The following is a 14,158-nucleotide window of genomic DNA, read 5'->3' on the forward strand; positions in this document are numbered from 1 at the left end:
TGGGACAGGTTTTCTGAGGGTCGTAAACAGGGAAATAAGGAGAAATGGTTTTAGTACTTTGGCTTGATGAGCAACAAAATAGAGTGTGAACTATGAGAAAATATGTGATGGAGGGACTGGACTGACTGAGGGTGACTCACTGTGAAGAGGCGCAGATGGATGTTTTAATATTTTCATCGAATATAATAAATAATAATCGCTACGGTTCGCTGTGTTGGTGTTGGAGAAGACGGAGCAGAGAATTCATCTGTGTGCTTGAATGCACCATCGGCACTGCTGCGTAATTTTGAAGAATAAAGTGAATAAATCCGTCCATCTGCCTGCCCGCCCAAACATGGATTTCCTTCTGTCTTTGTGTTTCTGTGCAGGTTGCTGAGCAATGGAGGAAGCTCCCAGACGATCTGCCACAGCCTCAACATCATCAAAAACATCGGTGAGGAAAGACGCAGATATTCCACCCACTTTTCCCACCTCCAGAACCGTTGCTACAAAATCCTCTCAGTCGAATGTGAACACGTTACATGACTGACACACATGCAAACACAGACCCGACAACACGCTCTCAGGTGTATCTGTTACTGCAGATCTCTGAGTCGCTCACCAAGGTTGAGTGCCTCTCTAAGCTGATAGTCTGGCAGCGTTGACAGACCACTCACCACAGTGTCGCTCAGTGTGTGCACAGGATAATGGTTATTTGCAGGGATTTAGTCAGGGCAGCGGTTTACCTGCAGGACTTTGCTTCACGATTCAAAAGGAAAGAGGAGAGACAGAAGAAGAGCAGCGGTGTCACGTGGTGTACAGATATCTGTTCCCTCTCTCCGACCTGTGCATTTCTTTGGCTGCGTGTGCGTGCTTCGCTCTCTCTTATGTAATTCTCAGTCCAGTTCTACGCCCACCAAAGCAATCTGCAGTATATGACTGAGGGAGATTATGCAACAGGCGCCCGTTGTTCAAAGTCACCTTCCCTGTTCACACACACAGTCAGTGTTCCCTGCAAAGAGCATCTGTTCTTATCAGCAAACTTTCAACCCACCTGAAACTTGGTGTACGAGGCTCTGCAGCCTCCGCACCGCGGCAGAGAGCTGAAGCCCCGCCCACTCCTGGGCGAGCTCCAGTTTCACTGACCTCCGTCCTTTTCTCAGGAGATCTGCAGAGCTGAAACTTTGTATTAAGATACATAAGGTCGTCTGCCAGCAGGTCATTATGACATCACAGTTAGGTTTGTTGCTAGGTGACATCTAGTGGTCGTAGTAATGATGACAGGAGCGAAGGGAAAAGTGTCGGTGACGTAGAATAAAGAGAGACACCGTCCACGTCAGGAGGAGGAGGTGGATGAGTGTGACACAGGAGAGCGGTGTTCGATTCCCACGTAGTTTCTATTATCCATAACCGTTTGTTGTTATTGTAACCATGGCAACAAAGATCATCTAATGTTAAGGAAATTATTTTAACCCAAATCCCCATCTTTTCATAAACCTAACAAAGCAATGAGCGTTACTATAGTAACCATATAAAAACAATGAGACGATAACAGGAACCGAGGAAACACTGAGGAGTGGAAAACAAAGAAAACGATTGATGTCGAGTGATAAAATAATAAATGCTAAAAGAGAGGAGAGGTTTGGAGGAGAGTAAAAGCAGTGAATAAAAGTAGAAATAAAATAAATAACCAGAAGTAAAAGCAGAGTATTAGAGGGAAAAACAACCCAGGAAACAATCACAGAATAAAAGAACAAACCAGTTCAACATCTTAAAATGATAAATAAAAAGAAAGATAAATAAAAATAAATAAAATTCAACTGAAAGCCAAGTGGCAGATATCCGTTACACAACTTACTCCAACCTGGACTGTAGACAGGAAGTTAAAAAAGAAAAGTACAGCGTACTGAAATATTAAGATCAATACTGATCAGAGGCAGGACCTCTCTCACACTGTTCCTCACACTGACACTGTGGTTACCCTGGCAACAAGAAATACCACGTGTGCCTAACGACTGACTCGCTGTCTTTTGACCCTCCAGCCGTCCTGTACCAGGAATACCGGGACACCTCCAAGCAGCAGGAGATCGAGCAGCGGCGGCAGCGTGACAACCTCTCTCCCGGGGTCACGGCGGGGACCGTGGCGGCGGTGTCGGGCGTCACGTCCCCCCCAGCGTTACAGCTGCAGCTGAGGAACAGCGCTCGCTCACTGAGCCTGTGGCAGAACCTGGAGGCCGTGCAGGCCAGCGGGCTGCTCAGCAAGTTACCTCACAGAGAAATCATCATGCAGGAGGTGAGTCACAGAACAACATATCTCCTCCCTGAAGGTTGCATTTATTGCTGGTGTCTATCACTTTTGCATTTAAATCTAAATTTTTCAAATACCAAAATGAAAATGAGTGTTGTGTGTCTTAGAGCTTCATCATCAGCTGCTCTCTGGATGTGGAGATCTCCAGTCACTATTGATATTAATGTGGCCTCATCATGTGCTTTTCTGTCTAGGCCATGTTTGAGCTTGTGACCTCAGAAGCATCCTACTACAAGAGTCTGGAAATTTTAGAGACTCATTTCCTACGTAACCCTGTTTTAATCACCACCCTCAGCCAGTCCGACATGCACTTCCTGTTCTCCAACATCGAGGAGGTCATGAAAGCCAGTGAGAGGTAGGACAAGGTCTCTTAATCAAAGTCTGATCAGCTTCACACCACCTGATAATAACGGCCCCTTCAAATCTTCAGGTTCCTGATGGATCTCGAGCACCGGATCGAGGAGTCTATTGTGATTTCTGACGTCTGTGACATTGTTTACCACCACGCCATCAAACACTTCAGCGTCTTCATCAAATACGTTATTAACCAGGTGTACCAGGAGAAGAACTACAGACGCATTTTGTGAGTAGCTATTCTTTATGAATACATCTGTTACAATGCGCCTCCTTCTTCCACTAGTAATTCAAAAAGATGACATAAGCATAAATAGATAAAATAAATGAATAATTAAACACATAATCAAAGGCAAAATAAATACATTTTGGTAATGAAAATGTATTGATTTATTTATTTATTCATTCATTTAAACATTTATTTATTTAACACATGAGCATAGAAACACAAAAAATAAATGAATATAGAAATAAATAAATAAATAAATATAGAAATAGAAAAATAAATGCATAAATAAATGTAAAATATATCAATTAACAGTTACCCTAAATGTAAATAAATGAATGTAGAAATGCATGAATAAAAAAATATATAAATGATAAAATAAAGAAATAGTCCTTTTCATACCAAAATGTATTTAATTTGCATTATTTATTTATTTATTTCAACATTTATTTGTTTCTTTCTATTATTAGTAAATCCATTCTATCAATCACACGTGATAAATGATCTGGCTTTAGACTGAAGTAGGACCGCCTTCCTAATTAACATACAAACATAGGAATGCATGAATAAATAAATATAGAAATGTACCAATAAACCCTAAATGTAAATAAATAAATGTAAAAATGCATGAATAAATTAATAAATTAATAAATGTAAAAGAAAAATACAGAGAACCATTTTCATCACCAAAATATATGTATTTATTTCAATGTTTATTTTGCAGTTATTTATTCATTTCTGCATTTCTATTATTAGTAGATCTATCCAATCAATCCCACAGCTATAACCAATCCAGCTTTAGACTGAGGTAGGACCACCTAGCTAATTAACATGCTAACATAAAAATACACAAATAGATAAATTAATAAATAAATGTAGAAATATTGAAATACAAAAAATGTATTTATTTTGCATTCATTTATTTATCTTGTGTTTATGTCATTTTCCAGCCTTCATGTGTGAGTCAGATACTCATTTCTTGTTGAAGTAAATGATTGTGATTCATCAATATATATAGATAAATCTATACAATATGATCTTTTGAAAGCAGTGAATGATACTAGGCCTGTACCAGGAACAGGACTGTGGCCTGTTTGGCTGCTTACTGTGAAAACACGCTCGGACAGGGAGGAAGAATAACAGGCGTCATCCTTCAGACACTGATGTTGTTTTAATGTCGATGAATGTCTGTCATCTTTCAGAGGAGAATAGGTTTGCTTTTGCTGTGCAGGGTGTGGTTAACTATGAATATAATGCTTATGTTCCTCTTCATCAACCACACATACCTGAGTGAGAGTGTGAAGTTCCCACGCAGCGCAGAGGACAGGTACCTGGGACGTCTGCCAGCGGCTGAGAAAACACCTGACACCTGCTGGTTGCTGAAATGAAAATGATGTAAAATGAGAAACAGCGAAAACCTCAAGGAGATGCTGGAGACGCAGCAGCAATAAAGTCTGGGAGATATTTTCTAGATGTGAATAAAGTCACATCTCACAGGTCTGATCATATTCACAGGGTGTGATCAGTAATGACTTGTCATGTAGAAATGTTGGTTATATCAGTTCAGGAATCACGTGCGAAAACCCCGTGACTAATGGTTGTGATACGTGGGAGGAGAAGATTTACTTTCTCTCTCTCTCTGAGGTCAGACATGTTTCCCTCTGATGCAGCTGCTGGAGTCTTAAGAGGTTTTCACTGCCGTTCATTCCAGGACAGATTATTTCCAGGCTGCATATCATAAAGCAAAGGCGATTTGCTCTCTCACTTCACATTCTCTAACAGGAGAAGTGAGTTTTTTTTTTTTTTTTTGTGCTGTGAAGTAAATTTTCCACAAAACCTTTTCCCGTACGACCTCAGGTATAAACAGACGTCCACCACACGTGTTCAGGCCAGTTCATTAAAGTCGTATCACAAACAGGTTCCAGTCAGTGTCTTGATTTTGTTGCTGCATCACAGTTCAGGAACGTTACAGGAAGAGGCTGGTGATTTACTTTTCTTACTGTCAAGGATTCAAGGATCCAAGGATTCAAGGATTGGAGGATTGTTTGTGTAGCCAAACTCGGTGCTATAGACCTCTGTTGTCGTTAATTGACAGTTAAGGGAAGCTGAAACTCAAAATCAAGAATTTGCTCTCATTATCTCTCACGTCATGTTGTTATTTTTAGCATCTTTATCTTCTCTCTCGGTATTGGTCCAAACAGGGCGTCACTGGGCGTCGCCTCTTCTGTGTGATTGACAGACATCAGTCTAATTAATGTTAAGAGAATACCAACATGAAACAGGTGAAACAGGAACATTTGACTGATTTATTCACCATGACACTTAAAGGATGCTTTACTAAAATTAAATCAATCAACTAAGTGTGATCTTTATCCAGTGTGTGTGTGTGTGTGTGTGTGTGTGTGTGTGTGTGTGTGTGTGTGTGTGTGTGTGTGTGTGTGTGTGTGTGTGTGTGTGTGTGTGTGTGTGTGTGTGTGTGTGTGTGTGATAGAACTGTCTGATCTAAGCATTGTGCTGTGATGTGTCTGTCCAGAGAGGGAAACCAGGCGTTTCGGGAGGCCATGGCCGTTCTGGAGAACCATCCTCGTGTCAGGGGCCTGTCCTTCACCTCGTTCCTCATCCTTCCTTTCCAGAGGATCACAAGACTCAAGCTGCTCGTGCAGGTGAGTGTTTCAACATAATGTAAAACCAAACACAGTGAAAGGACGAGCTTCAGCAGTGACGCTGATGCAACTGTCGCGGCTTTTTGTTGGTTTTTATTTGACTTTGTTTCTCTTCACAGAACATCCTGAAAAAAGCCGAAGAAAACTCCAAGAGCGAAGCAAATGCTATAAAAGCACATCAGCAGCTGGAGCAGGTGGGTATCAGTCGAGGGGCCCGGCCCAAGCCAGGGGCCCGGGCCGGGTGTAGACAGGCAGTGAAGTGGTTGTGAGGATGTGACTCATTTATTTATTCACTGTATTGGCTCATCACACACTGGTATATTACTGTGTATCGTGACTGGAGTAATTCTAAGGTTTAAATTCAGATGAAAGATAAAGTGACTGTTGCATTGAACAGCTGTGCATGTTTGGGGTCATCGCCTCCACAAACTTCGCATTTATTTCACTTCGAGTACGGCTGATTGATTTCAAATATTAGGAGTTTGTGGATCAGATGTTTGACTGAATATAAGTTTAAAACGGTGTTTATCAAACTCACAGACCACCTGACTGACTAATATTTCAGTACCAGTAACTAGTTTTTACGGAAGAATGTCACCTGGGACAGGTGTTTTATTTTGATAGGACAGTCTAAGAGACACACACTGCACGGCAACATGTGGTGCTATTTATGTAGCTTCAAAATGATCACACACAAATGTACGGTGGCTGATGTCATCGAACGCACCACGAGTCTCAGTCATGGTGACGACATAACTGGTAAAACTGAACATATAACACTGTGTCCGTTATGTCCTCTGCTCCATGATCATGTTCATTGTCAGTGTTTGATCGTTCACAGGCTGATGACTGATGACATTTAGCTCAATAACAGGAAGGCTAACTGTTAGCTTCATACACATTTAATTTTAAATGTCATGCTAATCATTTCTGACATAAATCATAAAACATAAACTGTCACAAAACAGTCGGTTACAGTGACGTTCAACTACACTGTAAAACAGCTGATTCAAATGATGTTTGAATTTACATACGAGCTGATTTAGTATTAAAAACAACACAAATACAATACTCTCTACCAGACTTTGACAGTTATTAAATATTAACTAATATTAAATACATTAAATATTTTACCAAATTGACTCCCAGACCACCAGGAGTCACCTGCGGACCACACTTTGAGAAAGGTTGGTTTATAACAAACAGGTTTTACCCCTCCCCTCATTAAAGCCCAAAAGAAGAGAAAACCTCAGGCCGTGTTATAAGGTGACGGACTGATGGTTGATGTTTGTGTCGTTCTCAGATTGTGAAGGAGTGCAACGAGGGGGTGCGAAAAATGAGTCGCACCGAGGAGCTGATCAGCATTGAGAAAACACTGGAGTTTAAATCCAAGGTAAACTGAGTCTCATCTTCTTGTTATTTCAACAGTAATGACGTCACACAGTTTGGGTCTCGGTGCCTGTCCCCAACTCGTAATATGAAGCTGATGTGGTCGTAACAAAGTGTGACGAGAGGGTCGACGCAGTGCGTGAGCAACGATCAGGCAATGCAATAATGGATCTGAGGATTAAGGGGATTTGGCTCAGGCTATATCTGTGTCCCAATTTAGAGACCACCGTCTTCAAGTATGGATTTCAGGACATGAGTCTGTCTCATTCCAAAGGTTTGAGACGTGTGGCTGAAACATGTGGCCGTCAATACTGATTCTTGTTAAAAGCTGCTACAAGGGTTTTATTATATATACCTTATACCTTATAACTAAAGTTAGCGCTCTGTCGCCTGTCAACGGTTGCACATTTAAAAAGTTTCCAAGTTTTCCAAATGAAAAGAAATGTGCTGAACATCTCTCAGTTCAACAGAAGTGATGCAAATAAAGAGTGACACTGTGTAGGAACTATAGGATACAGTTTGTTTAGTTTTACACTAATTTGACCTCTGTTAACCCCTGTAGTCTGTGCCCATCATTTCCCACTCGCGCTGGTTGCTAAAGAAAGGTGAAGTGCAGCTAATGTCTGGACCTAAGAGCACTAGGACCATGCGGAGTCGTAAGCTCTACCAACCGGTCTACTTGTTCCTGTTCAACAATCTGCTGCTGGTCACCAAGCGCAGCTCCAGGTGAGTGAGATTCTTCTGTTTGAACACGTTTTATCTGTGCGTTTACTCTGAGCTGGCAGTTTATTAGGTACACCTGGCTAAAACTACATCCTCCAGAGTTGCCACACAGTTGAATCAACACCTCTGAACCATTTACAACGAACACTGACCATTATAAGCTTCATGACTGAGGATTACTGCAGGACTGTTGGATTAGGCTGCGTTAGTTTCCGACAGGTGGACTTAATAAACCGGCGACTGAGCATGAGTATATTTACATTCCAAAACAAATCAGTCAATTGTTGCAATGAAAGCAGGGATTGTTAATCAAACCAACTTGTTATCAGTGGTGACAAGTTCCAAGTTCTGGACTCGTGCTCGCGGGCCATGTTGAGGACCGAAGACCTCGAGGACCAGGGCCAGCTTCTGGCCAGTGTCTTTAATCTGAAGCTGCTGGAGAACCAAGAGGAACGTGAAGTCAGCTACATGCTCAAGGCCGCCAGTATGTGAGTATCTGAAGCAGCTCAGGATGGGTCCGCTCCTAAGGAAACTCTGGATGAAAGCAATTTGTGAATGAGCCAATCATTGTAAAGCATGCTACAAACATTAGAGCCAATCAACCAATACAAGCCCGACTTCAGAGCTTTGCCTGAGCTAACACTGTGCATCACTTCACACGTGTTTTAGCATGAAACTAGTATAACTCCTACTAAAGTCATATGATTGTGAACAGTTCAGGAGGCAATCTTATTATAAGAAACTTTATAAGTGATGAATGGATGCAAATCATTTGGCAACCATGGTAACGTGTTTGATTTACAGTCTAATAACACTAATAATGCTCATAATGATTCCTATAAATATAAACATAAGAAGCAGAGCTGCTTCCACGTTTAACTGTACTTAAACACAACTGTGGTCCAATGTACCAAGGAGCTAAAGACACGTGACACAACATTTATTATATTTATTTATATTAATTTTTTTATAGAAATCTTAATGACAGCAGACACACAGAGCTTCTGAGGAGCTGGACTCCATCAGTAAACTACAATAAACACACTAATATAAACAGATACAAAGCTGTTGTTACTCTGGTGTTAAAGGTCATGAAGGAACATGTTACGCATTCAAGCAGAGGCTTGTATGTTTCAGTAGTTTTTGGACAGTGGAGCTCTATGGAATAAGATACTGTAAGTCAGGAGTTTGTTGGTAAAAGAAAAAGGACAGAATATGTCTGTGCTGGTGTGGATTGATATACCATGTGTTTGTTCACATTGTTCGCCCGACTGTAAGAACAATGAACATGGAAGGCGACATGTCAGGTTGAAAAAATGAATTTACCTCTTTCTGGTCATTAACCAATGGCATCCTGTGGACAGGAGTGACAAGCTGCGATGGATGTGTGCTCTCACTCCTAACCGGCGCACACGCTTTATGTCGACCAGCGCCCACCAACCAGGTGAGAGAGAACATCACACCATCACTCAGTGCAGTCCTCGACATGCAGCCGTGGAGATATGAACTCAAAGTGTCTGTGATGTTTAGACTCTCCACAGGTGCAGTGTATTCAGTCATACTCATCTCAGGAGCCAGATGAACTCTCCATTGAGATGGCTGATGTTTTGAACCTCCTAGAGAGGACAGATGACGGTGTGTAGCAGCACAAATCTGCTTTTATATCTCCTTCGATGTTGTTGCTTGCAAGATAAGAAGAATTTGTATTTTCTAGTTGAAATATTTCATTTTCTGTAAATTTATCTTTCCAACTTTGTTGCCTCTGGTCTTTTTGTGTCTCCTGTGTTTCAGGCTGGATGATGGGTGAAAGGCTCCATGATGGTGAAAGGGGCTGGTTCCCCAGTCGAGTAGTAGAGGAGATCCAGAGCAAGGAGATCCGAGCTCAGAACCTAAGAGAGGCCTTTAGGATCCAGCAAGCCCAGGAAGGTGGAGGAGGCTCGCAAATTGGAGCCAGGGTTGGTTTAAGGGCCGGGAGACGCACCCCAAAGGTCTCCAGCTCCTCCAGTTATTGGATTGATCAGATGGGTGAGAGCAGTGAAGGAAAGCAGTGAATCGGTAACAGTGATGAATGACCATATGCACTAAGAGAAATATAATCAGGATACATGTGACTCGAGTCCCACACAGTGATCCTTGTCTCTTTGATTTTCATTTAGCAGTGGATGATTTTACACATCCACGGTTTTGGTCTAAGTGATCAAAGTGCTTGTCAGTAACCTTGTACAAGCAATGCTGCATGTCTCATTAATGTGTAGTGAAGGTGTATTGTAGGCCCGCACACTGTGGTGTGTGATGCATGGAGCACAGCTCTGTGTTTGGTTGGGAGCTTTGTGTGGGAATGCCACGAACCCCACCAGTCTTAAGGTACTGTAAACACCCCTCAGCTGCATGGGCAAGTTTTTAATGTGTTCATTTCATTGTAAAATACCTTTCAACACCAACACCTGCAACACAAACATTCAAGTGTACGGTGGCCCTGAGAGCTCAATGCACTGAAACTCAAGAAAGCACTTGTAAATAGCCAAAACAAAAGCACATGAGGAAATGATCATCAGTTTGGTCACATGTGCAGCATCTAGAAAAAATGCTGCAATGTGAGGAAATACAGTCGGATAGAGAAAACACAACCAATCACACACAATGCAACAAAATACAGACACACTGCAAGTCACACAACAGACATTAGTTAAAACAAAACAACCAAAACTAAAACTCATTGACTAATGGAAATGAATTAGTTAGTTTTAGTATTCTGATTGCATGATTCAGATATTATTTGCCATTATTTGGATTCATTAATGTAGTTAGCACTAGCTAACATTAAATGTCTGCAATAACATCTGAACCATGCAATCAGAAACTTACAGAATAAAATAGTATTGTATGAAAATCACCAATGATTATTTAAAAGTCTGTGAACATTCAAGTGTCGCTAAATTTCCCTTTTGAGTATGAAACACCTGATTGCTTGCTGTAAGAGGAGGCTTATAACAACCTCCTGTTAACGCAAGCTGAGCTACAGTGTTTAATACTCAAAACATATATTTTATGTGGAATATCACTTTAAAATTGTAAGTTCAATTAAAGTGCATACATACACACACACACACACACACACACACTCAGGATAAATCCTGTAATTGCAATTCAATGCCAAATAACTGCAATATATCGTAAATGTAATGAATGTATCAACAACAATGGATCAGCATGATTGTAAAGTCTGTGTCTTTAAATACAGCATGTGTACAGTAATGCAAACAGTCGATGTTTAAAGTAATAATTACTAAATAATTATTTCATTTTGTAAGATGTAAATTATTGTTCATAAAAAAGTATTAATCAGAGATGTGTGTGACCTGCTGATTTTATTATTTGAATGTATGGAATTTACAAATTCATATGCACAGCTGTTCTTTTCACACTGGTTTCAGTCTAGTGTCAGCTGGTTCAGTCTAGTGTCAGCTGGTTCAGTCTAGTGTCAGCTGGTTACATCTAGTGTCAGCTGGTTACATCTAGTGTCAGCTGGTTCAGTATAGTATCAGCTGGTTACATCTAGTGTTAGCTGGTTCAGACTAGTATCAGCGGGTTCAGTCTAGTATCAGCTGGTTTCAGTCTAGTGTCAGCTGGTTCAGTCTAGTATCAGCTGGTTCAGTCTAGTATCAGCTGGTTACATCTAGTGTCAGCTGGTTACATCTAGTGTCAGCTGGTTCAGTATAGTATCAGCTGGTTACATCTAGTGTTAGCTGGTTCAGACTAGTATCAGCGGGTTCAGTCTAGTATCAGCTGGTTTCAGTCTAGTGTCAGCTGGTTTCAGTCTAGTGTCAGCTGGTTTCAGTGTGATGGAGCTGGTTTCAGTCTAGTATCAGCTGGTTTCAGTCTAGTGTCAGCTGGTTTCAGTGTGATGGAGCTGGTTTCAGTCTAGTATCAGCTGGTTTCAGTCTAGTGTCAGCTGGTTTCAGTGTGATGGAGCTGGTTTCAGTCTAGTATCAGCTGGTTTCAGTCTAGTATCAGCTGGTTTCAGTCTAGTATCAGCTGGTTTCAGTGTGAGGCAGCTGGTTTCAGTGTAGAGTCAGAGATTACCAGAGATTTATGGTGCGTTCCTATTTGGCAGTAGGAATTTCCAAGATCTCAGTTGGAAATTTAAACTGGGCCGCTCACTGAAATCAGATTTCTGACTCAGAAAGTCGGAAGAATCTCACCAACCCTGACCTCAAAATCCAAGATGGCTGCTCTGAGCATCCAGAGAAGTGAAATCTGTAATAATATACCTTTTATTAGCACATCCGTCTTATTTGTTTTTCATTAATCAGTCATACAAACAGAGCTGTCCAACTTCTATCTGTGGACATGTTGCTACCGTGATTGTTCACATAATGGGTTGTTATCGACAGGTATTGCTGGTAATAACAGCAACAAGCTTTCGACTTGTCCTGGAACACGGATGTGACATCATCCTCAGGTCAGACGTCCAACTTCCGATGTAAATGGAATACAGCATTAGCAGCCAATAGTGGGTTTGGTACATTATTTTTATTGCCTGAAAATCGAACTTCTGTTTTTTATGAGAGAATTTATGTTCTGTACATTTACAGGTGTCAAAGTCTCAATTTGACTAATGATGAAAACTATCCGATAAAACAAAAAACACGCTCATAAATATAAAACTGAAGATACCTTTGTTTGTCAATAATATTTTCTGCTGTCCTAGCATTTATGCGTCTTTATTTAGTGACAGGTCACTAATTTGTTTGTCATATGAGTATGAAATTAAAGCCACTCTCCACAACCTCAGAAAATAATGAGCTCCCTGGTTGAGGAGGCAGACAGTGGTAATGAATTCCCAGATCTTGGAGGTGTGAGAAGTTGAGACAGGAGGCCGGCCTCTGGCTGCATCCCCGCCAGACCATCATTCACACCTCTAATTGGTGTTTATGTTGTGTTAATTATTGTACCTGACAAAAACAAAAACTTTACTTTTTGTTGTAAGATGTTATTTCCAATAAAGAACACACAATGTCAGTTTGCAAAACACTGGAAGTGCAATAAAGTCTCAATATGTAGGAACTGCCCTTTTCTTTGGCATGTTGCGCTCTTCATACGAAGGCCTTGCTATTGTAAAATGACCATTTCCAACTCATGGCCCACTTGAAAATCTCAATAACATTGGCAGCCCACATCTGGGGGGGGGGGTCACTTGTAGATTCACCATCTGTCATCATCGGCCCACAGGTTGGGAACCACTGGGCTACAGTTTGCCTGGAGCCCCAGAGTCCAGGATCGCCACTGGTTAGAGGGTTTACTATAGATGAACCAGTGTCTGCAGGACTAAAGTGGATTCCTTCAACAGACGGGTCCAGTATCCTACACAGAGACTGTCTCCAGGACACATGATAATCAGCTAAGACCAAGACTAGGAAGGTCATGTCACCACATGACTCTTCAGGACTAACCACTAAGGTGACTGATGAGGAACAGATAGCTAAGAGAAGGGACACTGACAGTTCCAGTGGGTCCACATTAGGTCAGGACATCAGTCACACAGGACCATTAGACCACAGACCACCATCAACACAGTGTCAGGACCCATGTTGTTTGACTATGTGTTGTACAACACAGATGGTATTTTTATGCCTTTATTTGACACGGAAAGCGGGGAGAGACTGGAAATACAGGAAAGAGAGTCGGGGGAAGAGACCTGCAGTGAAGGGGTCCGACTTGTTGGAAGTCGAACCGGGGACCTGGTCCTCAGGACTCACTATGCCCATACGGTATGCGCTCTAACGACTCGACCATCGGGACGCCCTGAAACGCTGATGATTTCTTAAAAAATTTCTATTGTTAAGGAATATTTTGTCTGTTGTCAGATAAATAAAATAAATACCACTTGTTAACCTGGACGCATTTCCATGCTGCTGCCATGTGGTGATGAAACCCTTATTTTATGACATTTAAAATTAATGATAATGATTATAACTCTGAGATGTCAACAATTTTAATCATTTGCTTTATATTTTCAGATCCTGTCATTTTAAAAATCTTAGGCTAAACTTTAAAAACTCACTTTTAATCTTTTAACTCTTATAATTGTATGTGATGAATTGTGAAGGGATCATCTCCTCCTACTGGACACTGTCCACCGGGACAGACCTTCCAACCCTACTCCCCCCCGAGGGTCTAGTATTTAACCTCTGACTTGGACAGACGCAGCTCACTGCCCCGACATGAAGAGACTTTTGTGTCCCGCTGCCTGAAGGTGAGTGTGAGAGCACAGCTGTGTTTGAATATGCTTTGAGGAGCTTCCTAATAAATCATTTCGATTGAAGGATTTATTGCTAGTGTTAATCATCACTGGCATAAATACCAAAGAAGCTTGTGCTGATTTACCTCCAACAGAAGTTTCTATCTCAGCCTTAACATTTTTGCGGTGATGTTTACAGTAAGATTTGCAGAACTGTTGAGAGAGTGTATGACGATTTCAGCGTGAATTGAAACCGTGGAAACCAGCTGCAAAGA

General features: G+C 41.3%; 1 protein-coding gene across 1 annotated transcript in view; it reads left to right on the forward strand.

Annotated features, from left to right (window-relative positions):
* Nucleotides 1-10,989, forward strand: part of ngef (neuronal guanine nucleotide exchange factor) — a 27,282-nt gene extending 16,293 nt beyond the window's left edge. Inside the window, exons 4-15 of the mRNA XM_056374065.1 lie at nt 369-433; nt 2,022-2,272; nt 2,482-2,642; nt 2,718-2,870; nt 5,401-5,530; nt 5,650-5,724; nt 6,834-6,923; nt 7,482-7,645; nt 7,972-8,130; nt 9,007-9,086; nt 9,173-9,277; nt 9,434-10,989. Of these exons, the coding sequence (XP_056230040.1) occupies nt 369-433; nt 2,022-2,272; nt 2,482-2,642; nt 2,718-2,870; nt 5,401-5,530; nt 5,650-5,724; nt 6,834-6,923; nt 7,482-7,645; nt 7,972-8,130; nt 9,007-9,086; nt 9,173-9,277; nt 9,434-9,693 (1,693 nt within the window). The 3' untranslated portion in view covers nt 9,694-10,989. The remainder of the gene's footprint in view (nt 1-368; nt 434-2,021; nt 2,273-2,481; nt 2,643-2,717; nt 2,871-5,400; nt 5,531-5,649; nt 5,725-6,833; nt 6,924-7,481; nt 7,646-7,971; nt 8,131-9,006; nt 9,087-9,172; nt 9,278-9,433) is intronic.
* The last annotated feature ends 3,169 nt before the right edge of the window (nt 10,990-14,158 follow it).

The sequence above is a fragment of the Seriola aureovittata genome, chromosome 4, assembly GCF_021018895.1.
Source record: "Seriola aureovittata isolate HTS-2021-v1 ecotype China chromosome 4, ASM2101889v1, whole genome shotgun sequence".
NCBI lineage: Eukaryota > Metazoa > Chordata > Actinopteri > Carangiformes > Carangidae > Seriola > Seriola aureovittata.